Source organism: Kryptolebias marmoratus, linkage group LG1, assembly GCF_001649575.2.
Source record: "Kryptolebias marmoratus isolate JLee-2015 linkage group LG1, ASM164957v2, whole genome shotgun sequence".
NCBI lineage: Eukaryota > Metazoa > Chordata > Actinopteri > Cyprinodontiformes > Rivulidae > Kryptolebias > Kryptolebias marmoratus.
Window position 1 is genome coordinate 11,316,751 of NC_051430.1, and position 19,953 is coordinate 11,336,703.

Consider the following 19,953-nt stretch of genomic DNA (forward strand, 5'->3'; position numbering starts at 1 on the left):
CTTTTGTTTGCTTGGTGTGCATTTTTTCAAGTTTTGAGTTGAATCCAAAGGATAATCAGTTGTAGATGTACATCAAATGATTACTTTCTGAGAGTTTCATTAAAATCCATCCACTGGTTCATGAGATATTTTAGTAACAGACAAACACACACAGGCAAAAACATTATCGTTTTTGGCCGTTTCTCCCACAGCCTCCTCTTTTCATTGCGTCACTCATTCAGGATTTTGTAGTTTGTGAACAGCTGTGCAGACTTTGAGACCCACTGGTGGTTTTAGAGCAGGCGTCTGCAACCTTTACGACTAAAAGAGACATTTTTACCGACTCTCCTACTCAGTATAATTTGTAAATAGCTGCAAAATCTACTTGAGTCTTAAAAATGATAAAACAAAAGATGAAACTAAAGTTTCATTTAGGATGTTACATTTTTCGGGTTAGTGGGTTATTAATCTTTTAAATGTTTTATAAAATTTAAATTTAGATTGGTACTGTATTTCAATTTTTCTCCTTATTGTAGGAATAACTTCCTGTATGATGCCTTAAAATCTATCATCTCTAAGAGACGCAAAACAACTACTTTCTACTTTGACAGCAATCTGCCTCAAGTATGCTGTAAAAATGTGAGTAAAGAATAAAGAATGTGCATAAAGATATCAGGGAGTGAGCTAATAAACCATTAGCTCAAACTGATCACTGCACTTTAAACGCATTTTAGTTAAAGCCTGAGTCACGTTCAGCTAATTCCAGTACTGAAATGATGGGGAAACACTAAAACACTGGCATCATCTCGCTGCAGAAGTGTCCTTTTTGTACAGTACTGGAAGTCAAGAACATTAGCGCAGAGCTTTAATCTCTATTCCAACTCAGGTTACAGATCATACGCCCACTCCTCTTGAATTTCAAAATGGTTTCACCCTCCAACTGGACCGGGAAGATTTCACAGGTAGGTTTCGAGATATCCCGACTGTCAACCAACTACTGGTGTTTTTCTGCCCCCGAAGAGCAACTTTAGTCGGTCCTGAGAGTTTCCACGACTCAAACAGAACAAACCTGAAAACAAATAATCAAAATAATCATGTCAGACTTCTTCATCCCTTTTATAAAAATATATTATCCGAGGCTGGCCCTTGAACAAAATCAGATCTTTTTTTTTTTTAAATTTTGGTGAAAATGAGTTTAACATCTGTTCTGTACACCTAATTATACACTGTGTGTTTAATTCAAAACACATTGCAAATTTGAGAAAAAATACTGTGTGTGAAAACAATTATCGAATCTGTGGGGGAAATAAATGGCGTTGCTGTCAAACAGCAGTTGGTTAAATGTTGTTTTTGTCAGGATTCGGGTTCTTGTTTAACTTGATTTTTAAGTTTCTTTTGTTTTGGGTTTATTGTTCTGTTTTTTGGGTTGTTCCTGTGTTTAGTTCTGGTAGTCGGTATTTTGCTCCCTGTGCCACCCGTGTTCTCTTTCATATTTCACTTGTCCTCAGTAAATTACTTGTTTGCCTGCCTCGCCCATCTACACCTGCCTCAAGTTTGTAATCACTCACCTGTGTCCACTTCCCCTAATTACCTCCTGCCTTTAAAACCCGGTCATCTCCTCCACTGACTCACTGGTCTGTTGTTGCTCTCCTGTGCTGTGTTTTCACTCTCGTGTTTGCTGCAGTTTTGGATTTTGTTTTGATGCCACATCAGCCATTGGTTTTGGGTTTTTTTTATTTTACTTTATTTTTTATAATAAATTAGTTCCTTCCTGGAGCTATGAGTCTGGGCATTGGGTTCGCCTCACTCTCCACCACACCCGACAGTTTTGTCATTTATATGCATAGACAAATAAGCCAGAATGCATGAAATGAAACTGAGATGTAAACTTTTCCTGCAACAATAACCCCCCCCCCCCTGCTGGAACTTTGTGTCCCACCTCTGGTGCAATCAATCCAGGGCACATGAAGATGTTTTATGTTTACCCNACTCGTGCCTCACTTTTGCCACCCCAGTAGAATGTGTATCCGGCCCTGGTGAGGGTCCACTCCTCTGTGTCATACTGTCAGCCCACAGGTCCTCCACATCCAGGGAGGCTGTGAAACACTCCCACCCACTGAGGACGCGCACAGGCCCCCTCTCTCTCTCTCCCTCCCTCTCTCCCTCCCTCCCTCCCTGAGCTCAGCTCTGACAGAGCACAGATCTGCGCGGCTCAGGCTCGAACCACCGCATCTCTCCGAGCCACCGTGTGAAAGAGAGAGAGAGAGAAGGGGGCAAAACTTCAAGAAGCCCATCACCGCACAGGAGCCTCCCCGACACCCCCTCCCTTCATCCTCCTCCTCTCTTCTTCATCCTCCTCCCCGCACAACGATGCGGGAGCTCCGCGCAAAATGGACGAGGCTGGTGTGCGTGTCGGTGCTGTGTCTGTGCGTCTGGGAGTCGGGCGCCAGGAGAGCCCCGAAGGTCCCCCGCTGCCCCGCGACCTGCTCCTGCACCAAAGACAGCGCCTTCTGCGTGGACACCAAGGCCATCCCCAAGAGCTTCCCCCCCGGGATCATCTCCCTGTGAGTCCAGATATTCGTCACCTAAAGCTTCCTGTTCCTGAGCAGAGAAGTGTGGGCAGCAGGCAGGCTGGTACTGATGGCTGCATCACTGATGTCAGCCTCACTTATGTAATGATGATGCATGAAACCTCTGCCTGCCTGCCTGCCTGCTTTTATCTTTGTTTGATTTACACCAGCCTGCAGAGCTGTACCTGAACAGGGTTTTCTTCCTTCACATGACTTCCTGCTTTTCTCCCGTCCTTCATTGGATCAACTTAATGTGTGTGTGTGTGTGTACAAAGCAACAGTGGTACTGGTCTGACATGCAGCATTGTTAACTGTTTTGGGCTGTCAGATACATTTAAACTAAACTAACTAAACTAAGCTTTGACATCAAACCATAAATACATTCAAAAAGAGTAAGAACTAGAAAAACATGGCAACTTCTGTAAAACTGCAGATGAAAGCTGAATGGCTTTGATGAAATTGAGTTTGATTAATATTTTTGCTGTTGTTAATATTGAATTTTTTTAAGCTTTAACTGATCTAAGTTAAAACACAAGTTAAAACAAGCGAGACATAAGCTAAAATGGGCAAAACACAAGCTGAAAGCTTCAAGCAGCAGCTGCAGCTAAAAGCTAAAATTAGGAAAACTAATGCTAAACTTTGCAGAACTGAAGCTAAAAGTAGCAAAACAAATGCTAAAGGTAAAATCAGCAAAACAACAGCTAAAACTGGTAAAATTGTAGCTAAAAGCTAAAAACAAAGCAGCACGGTAGCTAAAAGTGGCACGAGAAGACAAAAACAAGAATAAGTAGCTGAAGCGGATTTCAAAGAGGACAATTTTTTTGAAGAAACTGAAGGGGAATTTATTTTCAGATAGAGTTAAATGTTTTGTAAAGTATAAAAGTTACAAAAACCAAATGTTATAGCAGACTATTCCCGATCGAGTTGAACAGTTTGATACATGAATACGTGGTTGAAACAGTAGTAGTTTGATTGCAAATAACGTACGGAAGAAACTACCAGGAAAACAACAGAGCGAATGCTGATGATGTATCCTGACCCAGAGAGGGATCCTAACAATAGATTCCCCTCGCTCGCCGCAGCAGAACTGCTTCTCCTCAGAGACGTTTAATCCTGACGATTGTGCAGACACTCTTTTAATATATGGAGCATGAGAAATGAAGGGAGAAGCTGAACATTTGACAGCAGAGAAGTTGTGCTTTACTGAGAGGGTTAGAGAAAAACAAAACCCAGTTCATTCCATTTTCATATTAACCTCCGTCACATGAGGACTTCTAGTTAAAACAAGAGCTGAGGCCGATGATGTCCTCATTTTATAACAGAAGGAGACAGAAGCTGTGTCCTGTTTTAAAAAGACATGTCCTAAAATGATTCGGCTCCCATTAGGAGTCAAGCAGCTTGAAACGTATAACAGAACGTACAACGTTATGTTAAAATTGTTCCCACTTTGCCTGGCGTTCTTCTGTCTTGTCATCGGGAAGCCGTGCCTGATGACCTTTGTGTTTTCTGTCTGAACAGGACGATAGTGAACGCAGCCTTTACAACCATCCCAGAGGGAGCCTTCTCCCACCTTCACCTGCTGCAGTTCCTGTGAGTGTGCACTGACAGCGTTACGGCCGTGAAACATCTCACAACCGGTCGAAAGCTTCTACGCACTCTTAACACCACAGCTATGTTTCATTAGGCGACAATGAGGGGACTTCAGCGACTCCACTCCAAATGAATGCTTATTGAAAACAGTGGTGGCGTAGCAGTAAAAAGGGCCAAAGTGTCTCTGCATCAGTGTCCCCGCCAATGACTGACTCCCTTCAGCTGCGCTCTGTCACACAAAGACTCCAGTCTCCCCGTCAGATGCAGTCATGAGTGTGTGTTCATGTGGGTGTCGAGTCCGGATGAATTCATTTCATCGTTCAGAATCATTTGCTTCACATTAGGTGATAGTTTCGTGTTAGGATAGCAAATGTTTCTCCAACTGCTGCACAGAGGCCGTGTTTTTGAATGATTTAAATATTAGCGCGTCCCACGTCTGACGTTAACTCTTGTTTATGTTTGTGTGCGTTTCTTCGACAGGCTCCTGAACTCCAACACATTCACTACGATTGCCGATGATGCGTTTGCGGGTCTGTCTCACCTGCAGTACCTGTAAGTGTGCTACTAAATGCGGAGTAAATCGCCCTCACCTCCTTTTATACCAGAGTTTTAGACTGAGATCGTCCTGTGATGAGAAATGACTCCAGCCATTTTGAACAAACCTTGAAAAGCTCATTATAGAAATCTCATGGGCTTTCTTACGTGAGCTTTATCGCTCTGCCTTTGCCTTAATCATGAGCAAACATTAGTGTGACTAATAACTGCACACATTAATGAGTCAGCTTGTTGATTTATTTTTTCATTTAAGATACTTTTACATGTTATTTTAGTTTAACAGCGTCCTTCACCACTGGGCTTTCTTATGAAGGATTCATCTCAGCGAACGCTTCAGAGCTAAGAGATTTAATCTCTAAACTAGGATCTGGAAGTGGGCGGAGGGTGGCGGGGCTCTGCAGTAAAGAAAAGAGTGCCAAGAGTAAAATAGAAAATAAATCCTTATCTGCCAGTGAGCACTCTGCCTCTGCAGTGTGAAAAAGCTGAATATGCCATCCGGTGAATTGATGAGCTTTAGTTAGCTGATGGTTTGGAGCTGCAGACCTCTGCCTCTCTGCGTCGGCCTGCTGTGAATGCTAATAAAGTCAGATTGTCATAACCAGCCACCTCCAGAGAGTCTGCACATGCTGCGTGGCCTCAACCAGACGAAAACAACGACGGAGATCAAATGATGCATTCAGTTTAAAGACACGAACAGAGCTTCGCTCCTCTAGAGAAACGTTTTGCGTTCGTTTTCAGTCCTCAGAGCCGACTGACTCTGGCGCTTCCATTTTAGTCTGACCCTGTTAGACCTGAAATAGCTGAGAACACTTGCTTGTTCCTCGCTTTCCACTGACAGCACAAAGCCTGACATTCTGCAGTGCTGGCTGGATTTCACAGGCTGCATGTTATATAAGTAATTTGTTCTCTCGGCAGGTTCATTGAGAATAACGACATCCAGGATCTGTCTAAGTATACCTTCAGAGGGCTCAAGTCCCTGACTCATCTGTGAGTAGTACATTCTACCACCTATATTAAAACAAAACTGTCTATTGAAGCTTAATTCTCTCCATTTTATTTTACCAATGTGGCAAAAATAACACCACAAACATAATAATTTCTCCTGAATCCCTGTAACCTTGCAGATCACTCTCAAACAACAACCTGCAGCAGCTGCCCAGAGATCTCTTCAAGCATCTAGACATCCTCACAGACCTGTAAGTGTGCAACCACTGTGCTGCAGTCTCCCTGAGGGTTTAGTGGACATGTTGGCTGGTTGGAGTGTGAGAAACAGTCCTTGAAAAGGAGATTTGCACGATTTCTTTAAGAGTGAGATGTAAAAAAGTCTACACCTCCCCTGTTAAAGTGCCAGGTTTTTGTGACGTAAGAAAACAGGATCTTGTTAAAGCAACTCAAAACTTTCCTCACCTTTAATGTGACATATGTCATGTAGAATTCAAGGGAGAACATGTGAAATAGAAAAAGATGCGATAAAATAGTTGTAAAAGTGTGCACATCCTGCTTGTTGGGTAGGAGTTTATCAGCACAAACTGGTAATATTTATCCACTTATTTTTCCAAGTTCCACAAAAATCTATTAGATTGTGGGGGCAAGATTCCAAAACTTTATTTTTCTTCTTGTGAAGGCACTCTTTTGTTGATTCGACTGTATGCTTTGGGTTGTTACTCATGTTGAAAAATGAAATTCCTCCTCATCGTCATCTTTCTGCAGCAGACACCTGAAAGTTTTAGGCCCAAGCAAACAAACAAATAAATAAATTAAACTTTTCATCATCCCACCCACATTGAGGAAAACCTCAGTTCCACCTGAAGAAAGGCAACCCCACAGCATGCTGCTGCCACCGCCATGCTTCACTGTGGGGACGGTGTTCGTTTGGTGATCCACAGTCTTGTTCCTGAACTGTGGACAAAAAGTTCAGCTTCAGGTTCATCAGACCAAAACATATTTTCCCACAAACCTTTGAGAGACTTGATCTTTTTTTTTTGCAATATTTATCTGGGCCTGGATGTTTTTACTTTCTAAGAAAAAGCTTCCCTGCCCCAGAGTCCAGACACATGGAGAACACAGGAGGTTGTTGTCGTGTGTAAGACAGAACAAGGACTTGTCAGACTTGTTGTAACCTTCTCCTGACTGATACTTTTCAACAATACGATCTATCTGATGCTTTGTGAGCTCCCTGGGATCTTCCTGTAGGCTCCAACCGAGTAGATGTCAGTAAAACTGTACTAGGAGCTGAGCTTTGTTTCAGGTTATTCCAAGTTACATTAATCAATGGCAGGTGTGTCCCCGAGACAAACAAATAAAGTAAATCAACTAAATGATTTATTGACTCATTTTTTTTCCTTTACAAAACTGAAACATTTTAACAGGAGCGTGTAGACCTTTCATATCCATCTATATTTGCTCTTGTTCCCCGTCCGTCCCTCAGAGACCTGCGTGGGAACTCTTTCCGCTGCGACTGTAAGATCAAGTGGCTGGTAGACTGGATGGAGAAGTCCAACACCTCCGTTCCTTCCATCTACTGTGCCAGCCCCTTTGAATTTCAGGGACGCAGGATCCACGATCTGACCCCACGAGACTTCAACTGCATCACTGCAGGTTTTACCTCAGCTTTACCTCCGTTTTCTGCAAGGCGCTGTGGTACGATTGGTTTGTAACTCCTGTCCATTCCGTCCTCCAACAGATTTTGCCGTTTATGAAAACTTCCCTTTCCACTCTGTGTCAGTGGAGTCGTATGAGTTCAATGCAGATCAGTTTGTGGTCTTTGCTCAGCCTGAGTCGGGGTTCTGCACCCTGTACATATGGGACCACGTAGAGATGATCTTCAAGAAGTTTCACAACATTACCTGTAAGTTATTATTGATAAAATTACAACAACTCTAAAATACTATGTTATTAAACAAAAAAACCCAAAAAAACCCTGATGCTTATGACTTCTGTGCTTTTCTCCCAAAGCTCGTTCTGCCGTTTACTGCAAACCAGTGGTGATAAATAACACACTTTACATGGTTGTGGCTCAGCTTTTCGGTGGATCTCATATATACAAGTAAGATTTATTCATCTGCACAACACATGACTTTCAGCATATTAATGAACTGTACGCAACCTTTATTTATTTTGTTAATTAAAGGCCTTGGGTTCCTTGACACATTTCTTTAACCTAAGATCATCTTATTTTGAGAAATGAAGGAGCCATCGTCTTTTGGTCAAACCTTGAAAATAATATTAGTGCAAGACCTCGCTCATTGTTATCAAATCTTACACAATGTAGTAGCACTCAGAGTATGCGTTGGGGATGACTATCAGCTACTACAGCATGAAACTTTAGCAAAATATTTGTAAAATCTACTAACTTAGAGCCATTTTTGTGTTTAGGTTGACTCCAAATCTTAGCAGTTGTAGATAAACATCCAGTGATTAATTTCTGAAAGTTTTATTAAAATGCATCCAGTGTTTCATGAAATATTTTCTAACCTACAAACAGGGTTGACTCCAACAGTTAATGCTAATGTTTTAAGCACAGATCTGTGTTGGGGATAACTCTCAGCTACGACCAGATCAGATTTTAGCTCAATCTCTAAAATTGTACTTTAGTACTTTTGCATTTTTGCATTCTCTAAGGTCAGCTGTGGTGACCATTTTGACTTGGATTGACTCCAAAAGTCAATCAGCTGTAGATGTACATCCAATAATTAGCTTTTGAAAGCTTCATTAAAATTCATCCAGTGGGCCACGAGATATTTTGCTAGCGAACACTATCACCTGCCTGTTGCCTTTCGATGGTGGATATTGAGAATTAGATGAGATAAGGACCACTTTCATGAAGTGAAAGGCGATAAAACAATAATGCTGGAAGACTGAGACTATAGAGACTGGAATCAGGAGAAAACAGAGAATCAGAGAAACAACCTGCAGCTTGAGTTGTGTTTGTGCCCCAGAAAGATAAATAACTCCTCTCAGATCACACTTTTTCAGGCTGAAGTAAGTCCTTGTACACTGCAGTAATTCATAGCTCAATATTTTGTAGCATTTCATACAACAACATATTAGAAAATGGCTTAATTTGCTTGATGCCTATTATTTTGTTGTCTTTGGACAGCCAGATGTGCTAATTCTTCCTGTTCCTGCTGATCTAACCAGCTGACCCTACCTTCATGAGAGTAGCATTGATCTGATCACTCAGTAACCGATAGATTATTTTTCTTTTCATGCAAAACTATTGTGTTAGTTGCAAAAAGCTTTGAAAGTAAACTGATGACCTTTTTCTGTGAGCCCAGGTGGGAGGAGGACCCACAGCGTTTTATAAAGATCCAGGATATCGACACCAGTCGCGTTAGGAAACCCAACTTTGTGGAGACCTTCCAGCTGGATGGAGAGTGGTATTTTATTGTGGCCGACAGCTCCAAGGCAGGCTCCACCAGCATTTATCACTGGAACAGCAATGGCTTCTACTCCCATCAGTCCCTGCATCCGTGGCACCGGGACACCCACGTGGAGTTCCTGGATGTCGGGGGAAAGCCTCATCTCATCCTCTCCAGCGCCTCTCAGCCGCCGGTGGTTTACCAGTGGAACCGAAGCCAGAAGCAGTTCGCCTTCCACTCCCAAATCACAGAGCTGGCCGACGTGCAGATGGTGAAGCACTTCTGGGTGAGGAAGGTTCTTTACCTCTGCCTCACGCGCTTCATTGGCGACTCCAAGGTCCTCCGCTGGGAGGGGCAGCGGTTCGTGGAGATCCAGACTCTCCCCTCGCGGGGTTCGATGGCCGTGTATCCCTTCTCGGTGGGCCCGCGTCAGTACCTCATTCTTGGAAGTGATTTCTCCTTCTCCAGAGTATACCTGTGGGACGACCTCACTCAGCGCTTTCGGCCCTTCCAGGAGCTCAACATGAGAGCCCCGAGAGGGTTCAACCTGGTGTCCGTCGACGATAAGGACATTTTGCTGGCCGCAAGCTTCAAAGGAAGCACTCTGGCCTACCAGCACCTGGTGGTGGACCTCAGCGCCAAATGAACACGTCAAAGCAACGAGAGGGGCTTCTCATTATAAATACAATGTGCCAAACAAAACTGCAAAATGTTTAAGCCATGCAACTACAAGTTTGCCGTTTCCTCCGATGTTAAAAGTGAAAGCAATTAATTAAATGGTGGCTGAAGTAATTTGTAATGCACCGTTCTCTAACAGCTGAATGAAATAACCGTCAAAGTTAACATAAGTGTCATGTACCTGCTGCAGTATCTGACTGTGACCAGGGCAATGTTGTTTTGGAAGATAATTATGTTTGTTTTGTACTTAACTAATGTTTAAATAACCTGCATGTGCAGTTAATGAATTATTTGTGGGATTGTGCTGAATATTATATGAGTGAGAGGAAAACTAGAGATTTTGCAAGTTTTATGGTGAACTGAAAACATTTTTGCATGGCACTGTGTAAGACTACATTGCAGCACCTTCAGTCCTTTTTTATTGCGCAGTGATCCATAAAGAGCTCGTGGATGGATTATTTCTTCTGCTGGAATTAAAATGGTAGAGAGTTGGCCCGAGCAAAGCAAACCAAGAGGTCATAAAATGATTCAAAACGTGCACCTACATGGGTATTATTCTGTTTATGCTTATTATTGTAATCCCTTATTTTCATGGGAATAATGTGTGCCACAAGTAACAGCTAATATGAGTCTTATGAGCACTGTGGTAAATTCAAATGTGAATAAATCGTATTTAAAAAACTTCTGATTTTTTTCCCCAGCCAATTGATGTTTTGTACAGACAAACAGTAATAGTTGTTGGGTATTGTTTGGATACAACAGTCAGAAAAGCAATAAATTCTCACATATTGCAGTTTCATTTCTATATAAGCCTATTTTTGCTTCTATGGTGAAAACAAAAATCCTTAAGGTCATAATTATTATGAGACAGCATGAGTTAAAATAGCTTTTTTTCATCAGAATGGCAGAATTGGGCTTCCATACTCATTCACTTACGTAATGCATTAATAACGTAACGTTACAGTATGTCTACATGCGCATAATTGGCGCAGATATGATATTCGTGAGCATAACTCCAGGTGCGCTTGATTTGTTTACCGACGTGTACGCGTGGGCGGAAGCTCCGTGTTCTTTTCATAAATTAGAACAGATATCACCGCTTTTCCGTTCGGGTATGAATTGTAAACGCACAAACGGTTTGTTGTTAGCATGTAAAGGTTAGCTCGTGTTAGCATGACTTTACAACATTATGACGAAGAAGAAGTCTCTTATAGCAGCTGACACCAAAACTACAGCTCCGTATTTTCCTTCAACAAACGGCGTATGAACTTATATGTTATTTGACGGGACGTAGTCATTTTATTTTTCTTTTTTGGTTCTTCTAGAGGGCTGTTGCATGTTAGTTTCAGAGCTAGCTATCTCAGACGACTGCTTAGCTCAGACAAACTGGTTTATCTGAATTTCAGCCTTTTCAGTTCGGGTATTTTAAATGTCCAACACCGCCGACATGACCCTGCCGCCTGAGTGGGATGACGACGAGCGGATGAACTTTCTGTTCTCCGAGTTCAAGGAGAACCGAGACGTCAACACCACGGACTGGGACAGTAAGATGGACTTCTGGACGGTTCTGATCACGAAGAGCTGCAGGGAGCGCGGCTCCGTGTTGGTCAACCTGCAGGACCTCAACAAGACCTTCCGGAGGAAAGAGAAGTCCCCCCTGGGCTTGTCAACTGTCCTCCAGTCCATGGCCAGGTACCCGCCGTCCTGTCCTCTCTGCGCTGCTGTCTGTCTGTCAGCCCGATTATAATCTGGGTGTCCGTCCTTGTGTGCAGATGTGGGAAGATCCAGAAGGAGTCCGAGTTTGCCGCCAGCGTGGACTGTGGCTGGGTGTCCTGGAGTGTGGGCATGCTGCTGGTGAAACCACTCAAGTGGACCTTCTCCACCCTCCTGGGGAGCAGCCGGGTTCCTCTGGAGGAGTCTTTTGTTGTTCTTGATCTGGTGAAGGTTGGTCAGCATCACAAACCTGGACCTCTGAGTCCTGCACGCTTTAGCCATATTTGTAGTCCTTTTTGTCTGCGGTATCCTAATCCATCCTAATGCATTTACGTTTTATTGCAGCAGACAATCTGCATGTTATTTATCACTGAAGTGGAGCTGGTTCAAGGTGCCTATTTCTAGTTTTCCTGTACGGTAAAAGTTATTTTGTCAGCTGATCCTTATACATGGAGGGCGGGGATGATAGATGATGCTGTCGCTTCACTCCTCACTCTTATGTTGAAGGCAAGAAAACTGGTTTTTGGTTTGCTGCTACCCAATTTTGGTCCTAATCTAGTAGTCTGTATTCTCAATGTTTTACAAAAAGGAACCCAAAGAGTGGGAGTCAGTGGCTGCACGTCAGAGGAAACACCATCCTCTGCTGGCTCCCCCTCAGGGTTGCATCTGTTTGAAGTTAGTTTATTTTAAAGTTTGCTGATGATTCTTTTAATTGTCAGTCTTCTTCAGGGTGATGAGATCAGCCGTGGCCCATCATCAGTGAACATGTTGGCTGGTGCGAGTGTCTTAACTGCCTTTGTAAATTGTCACTTTTATGTGTTGACAAGACTATTGCGGTGCTTTAAAAAAAAAAAATCCCACATCGAGTCTGTTCCAACCTTTTTCCATTATTTGTTTGTATGGAAACACCAACGTTAAAGCCAGGAGTTTCCGCTCAGAAACAGTGGGTGCACGGCAGAGTTCACCGTCTGACCTGTTCAGAGGTCGGGGTCGTTAGGAAGACCTGATCCGTCCTGTCTGACTGCCCTCATCTGTTTGGTTTTTGCCCTCTGGATCCTCCTACTAGGAAATTTCTTGCGGACACATTTATTTATCTCTTTTATGTGTGCAAATATGAAAGTCATTTGGCTGGATGTTGCTTTGAAGATTTTTTTTGTTTGTTTTAAAGTGCTTTTATTAGTTCCGGTTTATATCATGTAGTATATTTATGCATATTAAAATCTGATCACTGCTACTGGTGCTTGTTCATCTGTGGAGCTCTAGATCATTGAATTTTCAGGTTTGCTTGCTACAAAACAAACTTCCTGTCAGGGACATAATGAATAAAGACTAAAGTTGAAGTTAAACCTATCTTTTTCATTTTTTTTCTTTTTTCTTCTCAGGAGAAGGCAGCGGAATTACTCAGGGTTTACCAGAGCAGTGAATTTTCAAGCTGCTCTGTCGTGTCGTTTCAAGAGCTCTGTTCCCTCTCGTCGGACTTCTGCACCGACGAGAGCACGCTCTGCATGGCGCTCCTGCAGCTGCAGAAGGACAAGCAGGTCGTCGTTTCCTTACACGAAGGGGAGAAGGTAAATCCCGACTCGCTCGCCGTAAAAAAAAGCAACAAAACAAAACTGTTCGGTTACTGTCGCACGATGGCTCTTGCACGAGGAATGGCGTGCGTTTTCTTTCCAGATTGTCAAATTTTGCCAGCCTGGACAGGAGCGCGTGTCTCCCCTCAGCGACGTGGACGTTGGAGTCTACCAGCTGCAGCGCAGTGAGAAACTGCTGGGAGAGCGGGTGCAGAAACTGAGCCTGGAGGCTGATCGGTACGGCCCAAACAGAAACTTTTAATCTGGACGTGTAGTTCCTTTGTATTAGAGGTGATTTGTATGTCTGCAGAGGCAACGTGTCCACTGTTAGGATTAAAGAAAAGTGAAATAACTGGTTCTGTGTGCAGCTCCAACTTAATATCTCCAGACACTGAGTTATTCTCCTCAAACAATCTGTCTGTAGGTGCAAGGAGGAAGCGAGAAACCTGCTGCAGGAAGGGAAGAAATCACAGGTTATTATAACTGATAGTCGTCACGGCCTGACACATCACAGCAGTTAGTTAACTTGGTTATCCTCACCATCTGTTCCGAAGGCGCTGAGGTGTTTGAGAGGCTGCAAGAGGGTAGAGAAGAGAGCGGACAACCTGTTTGCCAAACTGGAGACTATCAGAGGAATTCTGGACCGAATAGCTCAGTCCCAGACTGACAAGATGGTAAGACGCTGCATTAACGATGTGACCGCTGACAGCCCAACTGCCCACGTGTCCGTCGCCGTGTGTGCTGTCGGCACTGACAGTTTGCTGGACGTGTGTGTGCAGGTGATGCAGGCGTATCAGGCCGGGGTGGCAGCCCTGAGGCTCTCTCTGAAAGACGTGACTGTGGAGCGAGCCGAGACCCTCGTGGATCAAATTCAGGAGGTCCGCTTTTTGTTTTCGAAAACAGCGAATTGTGTATTTAATGCGTTTTATTTGACTCCAACGCTCTCCACGTGTTTTTCCTACCACATAACAGCTGTGTGACACGCAAGACGAGGTGAACCAGACCATTTCCGGTGGTGTGATCACCGCAGGTATGTCGTTCTATCGGCGCTGCACCTTCAACGCGCCGGACGATGTCAGAGCTTTAAGTTTGCCGTCTGCTTTCAGACGAAAACATGGATGAGTTGGAGGAGGAGCTGAAAGCTCTGTTGGATGAATCGAAGCCAGATTCCGTGTCAGGTTTACCCGCAGTTCCAACAAACGGACTGAGACCCTCCAGTGAGCCGATCCTCAGCTCCCTGCCCGACGTACCCCACGGCCGCTTGAGCGCTTCCACCGACGAGCTGGAGGAAGAACTGAATCGGTTAACGCTGTCAGGAACGGGTTTGTGTGTTTACAGTTCTCAGTTTGTCTTGCCATCTAGCATTTTAAGGTGATGATGATCGACTCTCTGTGTTCAGGGATTCAGCAGAAGAAAGTGACGTCGCCGGGCAGGAGATTGGAGCCGACACAGTGACGGTACAGAGACGACACGACCCGACTGAAAATCTTCCTTAACATATGATATCTATTCATTCAAGTAAAATTATTGCTCTTAATAATAAAAATTAGAAAGGAGAAATCAGGTTCCAAACAAGGCACTTTATTTCCTTTTAATAAAATAAGTCCTTTAATGTGGAGGCACATTTATTCTCTTTGAAACTTGTTTTGTTTTCCGTTTGAAGACTCGAGTCAAACGTGTCACTCTTGGGAAGCTGCTCTTTAGCATGTTGGAACGCTTTTAAACCTAATGATCAATGGTTTATTATGTGTTTGTTTGCATTAGTTTCTTTCTGTCACAAAGTGTGTTAAAGTGGCCTTCTAAATTGTACATATGAGTTGAAATAATTCAGAGAATGTCATGCCAAATGATTTATTATAACATATAATATAAGATGCCTCGCTTGAATTGTGCTGGTGAGGACTAAAGAACCCCACCTGAAATGGATTTAACCAAATGTGTTCTTCAAAATAAACTTTATTTTAATCAGTTGTCGTGGCTATTTTGTAAACGGAGATAAATTTACAGCTTGCAGGTTTGCGGGCTTATTCAGCATTAAGGGTTTTTAGCTGTTTGTTCCTGGAGCTCTTGTCAGTTCGGCTGATTTGTTTTCAACCCGAGTCATTACTAAATCAGCACATGATCATAATTAAACTGCGTGACCAAAAAAAAATACAAGTGAGCTCCTTAACTGTGTTTTTCTTTCCTCATATTATCACTAAACCTTTTAGAGGAAACACCTTTTGCAACAAACTCAGTTTTGAGGCTTAAACATATTCAAAATATTCCTTTTAGTAGGTAAATTTTAGCCACAACTTCCTAATTTAATTGACTGTGCTTCCTCTTTTCAATGCAGACCCTGTTTTTTTGTGGTGTAATGTCAGTCAAATGTGCTCAGATTATTTTATCTACACAGTAAATGTGTATCTGTGCCACAGTGGAGGTTTACTTATGTTTCCTAGTTATCCTTTTAGTACCAAACTGATCATTTAAACTTAATGTGATCTTCAGATGCTGGACATTTATATATTAACTCATTTAATATAATATAATGTTAGCTTGTCTTTTGGTATGGCTAGAGAAAACATGCAAGGTTCATAATTTAATCCAGATTACATTTTGTTTATACTAAAATATGTTTTTCAGCCCTGTTTTTTTTGTTCAGGGAAATAAATTCTTAGATGAAACCCGTTCATAATAGAGAGGTTAATAAAATACTTGGTTTTCCAAACGTTTAAACCAGGGATTGTACTTCGAGTGTTGGATGTTTTGATTTCTGAAACTGTTGGAAATCTGAGTGGGACACCTAGTGGCTGGTTGGTAGAATTGTAGCTAAAAAAAAAAGAAAAAAAAAAAAAAAGAGGAAACTACTTATCCTGCTGAGACTTGGGCCAACAAAGAAGTTTAGATAGTGGAGACTTATGGATACCTGAGAGTTTACATGAAATGTAAGGGCATCGTTGTGGCTGTCAGGGGAGAAGACCTCACACTTAATGGTTGCAGGAAGGTATTCCAGCCCATAATAATCTGAAACAACCTCTCTTTATGGTCGGAGGAGATGCTCCTTTAGGCTAAAATACATACTTTACTTACTGCCGATCAAATTAGCCTTCTTATTTATTTATTGCATAATTTGCCATCTGGGACAGTAAACTATCTTATTTTATTTGACTCAAAAAGAGTAAGTTTTAGTCGAAAAACACTGAAGTGGTCCGACACCAGGAATTAAAAACAAGTTTGTCACATATGTACATTACCAGAAATGAAGTGTCCAAGCCAGACGTTTAAAAAAGCTTCACTTTATTAGATTGATCTGTAATCGTTTATGACAAGTGATTTTATTGTGAAAAGCAGGCTAATAGAAGATTTATTTACCATCAAGTTGGTGGTGCAGTACCTACAGAGAATACTTGACCTGTTCTTGTTTCCTACTGGGTTCTATATGAAAGGATAAATTAAATTAAGAAAAAAAATATACAATTATAAATTCACAGCCTTTTAAAAAGTACAGTGATATCACAAAAATCTTGTTAAAGCGGTGTTTTAAAAATGCCCTTCGAGTGACAAATAGCATCAGCCAAAGCTAAGTTCTCCCGGCGGCCCTCGCCGTCTCTCAGACACGCGCGCGCTCCTCCTCACTCACACACACACACAGATGCGCTGATTACCATCAGCTCATATTGCATTAAAACACGTCCACTGCTGCCGTCTCCTTCTGTCAGCAAAAGGACAAATTTTACTGCTCACCTCCACGACCTGCAGATTTCAATTGCACGTTAGGCAGCGTCTACCTACAGTAATATGATTATACATTTATCACGAGCAGAAAGACATTCTAGGAATATTAGATTAATTATGTCACGTCTATCCTACGCAGCTGCAGACATGGTATACTTGTTGTCGGCGCGTTCGGCCTGTTGTCGAGAAGACGGCGCAGACAGAGATATGTAAAGATAACTGACCACAGCTCACAGCTTGTGCATGACTGGACCGGTGAAGCAGGCACTGATGCAGATATTTGGCTGAGGGTTTGTTCTTCGTTCCACAAACGGCAGAATGAACCGAAGGTCTGAGCAAAAAGGTAAGATGTGTATAATACAAAGTCTCACTGGGACATAAATAGGGACCATTTGGCATGCTGTGCGGTAGTCTGTCCCGCAGGGGATCAGGAAAAACAAAAAAAAATAAAGTCCTTGTGGTTTGCCTCGAAATGATATTTGTTTATACTGCAGTGTGGTGTAAAAAGCAGGCTACACAGTGGGTCAGTCTCCTTACTCTCCTTGCACTAGGATCAGATGCATAAACAATGCACACACACAAAAACACAAACATCAGTGTTCGTGGAGCAGTGAGAATGAGTGCATCTCATATATTAAATTAGCATAAAACTAAACTAACAGATACAATATAGTAGTGATTTATTTCAGTAGAATAGCTCTTCTAGTAGTTGGAAGACATTAATGAGACCCTCAGAACTGAACCATTATTTAAAAATTGCACTTTTCTACTAGTACTTTCACTGTACCAGTATTATGCCTGTATTTAGCTGTTTTATTATGCAAATGACACAAGATGGCCGCCCGGAGCCATTGATGGTGAAAATGAAACTTGTGCACATACAGTATGTAAAACAACAGGGACATTTACAAAAACAGAACCACGGAGTTGCACAGCTTTCTGAATCTGGCAAAAGGAATGCATTGTAGTTTTTTTTTGATAAAAACTACAGTTATATGCATCTGGCCCTAGATGTGTGTGTGTGTGTGTGTGTGTGTTTATGCTCGTTAGCGTTACAGAGTTAAACTGTCCTGTCAGCTTCTGAGCGCTTCTGGAGAACCTTGTCCTCGCTGACCTGGTCCACGGCCAGCGTCTCCAGCTCTGCTTGAGGCGGGGCGAGAGGGAGGGTGCCGTGTGGGATGCGGTGGGCCACGCCCACGTGGGCCCTGTGCTGGCGGTCCCGAGCGGGGCTGTGACGGGGACTGGCTGTTGCACCTAGGGGAGGGATGGGGGAGCGATCGGCGGCGATGGGAGGGATGACCGTAGGCCGCTCACGCACCACCTGATGTTCGGGAGACTCCCTCCCCGCCTGGAGGAAGGGTGTGGGGTCGGGCATGGCGTCGACCGCTTCTCGCAGAACCAGCCGCCTGCCGTCCGGACCGAGGCGGTACACCTCAGTCAGCTCTGGGTGAAGAGGCTGGGAGAGGCTCTTCTTCATGCGGCGACGTGGGGTTTCAGGCTGCCTGTCCTTCGACGGTGGAGGCGTGGGCTTGTATGAAGTGATTGGGCTGACGTTAGGACTGGCCTCAGAAGAACTGCCGGCTAAAAGCTTCTTCTTAGTGGCATGAAGTTGTGAAGTCAGGTAAGCAATGGTGCTCGCTCTTTGCTCCAGCTCTCCGGACAAAACAGCCAGCTTGTGGCTCTTCATCTTAAGCTCCTCCAGGTACTTCTTCTCCCTCTCCTTGATGGTGTTTTCCAGGACAGAAATCATGGCATTTTTTTGCTCCAGGTCCCTGAGCAGCTCTGTGTTCTCTTCCTCCTTCTTCTTAAGCTGGGCCTCCAGCTCCTCACACCTCCGTTGCAGCTCCCTGCATCGTTCCTCACTGCTGTCTGAACACACAACAATAAAAAAAAAAACCCTGCTGTTACATACACAGCTGCAGATTTAATAAACAGGATAAAGAAAACCGAGATACACACACACAGACCTACACACATATCCCCAAAAAACGAATCATTAGTACATTAGGCAGAGACACTCTGTCAGCTGACAGAGACAGCGTGATCCTATAGAGACCCATTTGCAGTGGGCAGAGAGAACCGGTTTCACATTACAGCTCTGAAAGAGAAAAAGAGCACTGCACTCATCTGACCTCCATCACTGCAACCCCCACCTCAGCATGTAACACCTCGTTGCAGACAACACAACCGTATTGTACTGAGTGCGCCAAAAGATATGAAGACAACAAGAGCCCTGCGCTCATCAGACATATAAACAGACGTGACTGTGTGTTCCGATTACTACTTTGCTATTTTTTTTTTAAATTTCCTACAGTCACTCCAATCAAATAAGTGGATGGTTGGAAAGATGAATATGGCATTATCTGTTTTCTCAGAGAGGGGGGTGGTATGTTTTCAGCCCAGTCGGAGCAGCTGCAGTGAGCAGGTTGAAGGCTGTGCATTAGTGCAGTGGCAGATAATCTCATTACCTGCACTCCAATCTCTGAGATGGCTCACAGTAACATGATAGTGCCTCTAACAGGACTGACCCGGGTCTGCTCTATCGAGAAGCCTACAACACACTGCATGTGTCCCGCCCAGTCGCACACATACACACACACACCCACTGGTAGTTTGTTGATGACTCAGAGCAGTGATGGGACTCCATGGCATCGCCGTTCGACAGGAGGAGGGGCGGCTGGCCATGAGCATGAGGAGGTGTAATGACTCTCATGGTGAGGCGCACCACCCTCTGCTTCAGACCTGCCCGCTGATGCAGACACTCATTTCAGCACAAAACCCTAATTTACAGACATCTCTGTTATGGACTTCTGACTGCGTCTTTTCCGCCAAATTAGCTTTTTAATCCAGTGTTTAAATAGGGCTTATAGACTTTAAACCTAACTAGAGAAGTTGCATTTCCTGCGAAAATGCAGTGTGAATGCTTTTTTTGCTGAATAATTTTGCTGAAAGCGGCTGAAGATATGCCGAACAGCTGAAGTTTAATGAAAACGCAAAAAGTGAAACAGAAGCTAATTTGAAGAAGATTTGCATAAGATAGAACAAAAGCTGAAAGAAGCAGAAATTAGTTGAAAAAGCTAAAGTTAACTGAAAGTAGCTGAAAATGAGAAGAACAAAGCCAAAATTAGCTGATAGAAGCAGAAACAACAAAAAGAAAAAAGCTGAAATTAGCTTAAACAAATGTCACCTTAAAGCCCATAGAGCTGATCCCTGACCCAT

The 19,953-nt window shown here is 43.3% G+C and overlaps 3 protein-coding genes across 7 annotated transcripts in view; 2 read left to right on the forward strand and 1 right to left on the reverse strand.

Annotated features, from left to right (window-relative positions):
* Window positions 1-2,160: 2,160 nt before the first annotated feature.
* Window positions 2,161-10,476, forward strand: lgi3 (leucine-rich repeat LGI family, member 3). Its single transcript, XM_017435306.3, has 9 exons — window positions 2,161-2,543; window positions 4,068-4,139; window positions 4,620-4,691; window positions 5,610-5,681; window positions 5,819-5,890; window positions 7,123-7,292; window positions 7,378-7,542; window positions 7,650-7,740; window positions 8,972-10,476. The coding sequence occupies exons 1-9, from the start codon at window positions 2,350-2,352 to the stop codon at window positions 9,699-9,701; spliced, it is 1,638 nt and encodes a 545-aa protein (XP_017290795.1). The 5' UTR covers window positions 2,161-2,349; the 3' UTR covers window positions 9,702-10,476.
* Window positions 10,477-10,809: 333 nt separating this feature from the next.
* On the forward strand, window positions 10,810-14,987 carry chmp7 (charged multivesicular body protein 7). The gene is made up of 10 exons (XM_017435310.3): window positions 10,810-11,425; window positions 11,506-11,677; window positions 12,829-13,014; window positions 13,121-13,254; window positions 13,442-13,490; window positions 13,572-13,691; window positions 13,797-13,895; window positions 13,990-14,047; window positions 14,124-14,339; window positions 14,417-14,987. Exons 1-10 carry the CDS (start codon window positions 11,163-11,165, stop codon window positions 14,470-14,472), a joined length of 1,353 nt encoding a protein of 450 aa, XP_017290799.1. The 5' UTR covers window positions 10,810-11,162; the 3' UTR covers window positions 14,473-14,987.
* A 1,270-nt stretch (window positions 14,988-16,257) lies between these two features.
* ccdc92 (coiled-coil domain containing 92) overlaps window positions 16,258-19,953 on the reverse strand; it is a 13,490-nt gene continuing 9,794 nt past the window's right edge. For all 5 annotated transcript variants that reach the window (XM_017435343.3, XM_017435341.3, XM_017435345.3 and 2 more), the window contains one exon: window positions 16,258-18,603. In XM_017435343.3, coding sequence (XP_017290832.1) covers window positions 17,795-18,603 — 809 coding nt within the window. In that variant the 3' untranslated portion in view covers window positions 16,258-17,794. The remainder of the gene's footprint in view (window positions 18,604-19,953) is intronic.

Excerpts from the sequence above, each read along its gene's own strand:
- lgi3 (XM_017435306.3), top strand. The coding sequence starts at position 2,350 with ATGCGGGAGCTCCGCGCAAAATGGACGAGGCTGGTGTGCGTGTCGGTG. Across the intron at positions 2,544-4,067 it reads CCCCCCGGGATCATCTCCCT|GACGATAGTGAACGCAGCCT; the intron begins GTGAGTCCAGAT and ends CTGTCTGAACAG. Across the intron at positions 5,891-7,122 it reads CTAGACATCCTCACAGACCT|AGACCTGCGTGGGAACTCTT; the intron begins GTAAGTGTGCAA and ends TCCGTCCCTCAG.
- chmp7 (XM_017435310.3), top strand. The coding sequence starts at position 11,163 with ATGTCCAACACCGCCGACATGACCCTGCCGCCTGAGTGGGATGACGAC. Across the intron at positions 13,255-13,441 it reads CTGAGCCTGGAGGCTGATCG|GTGCAAGGAGGAAGCGAGAA; the intron begins GTACGGCCCAAA and ends ATCTGTCTGTAG. Across the intron at positions 14,048-14,123 it reads CGGTGGTGTGATCACCGCAG|ACGAAAACATGGATGAGTTG; the intron begins GTATGTCGTTCT and ends GTCTGCTTTCAG.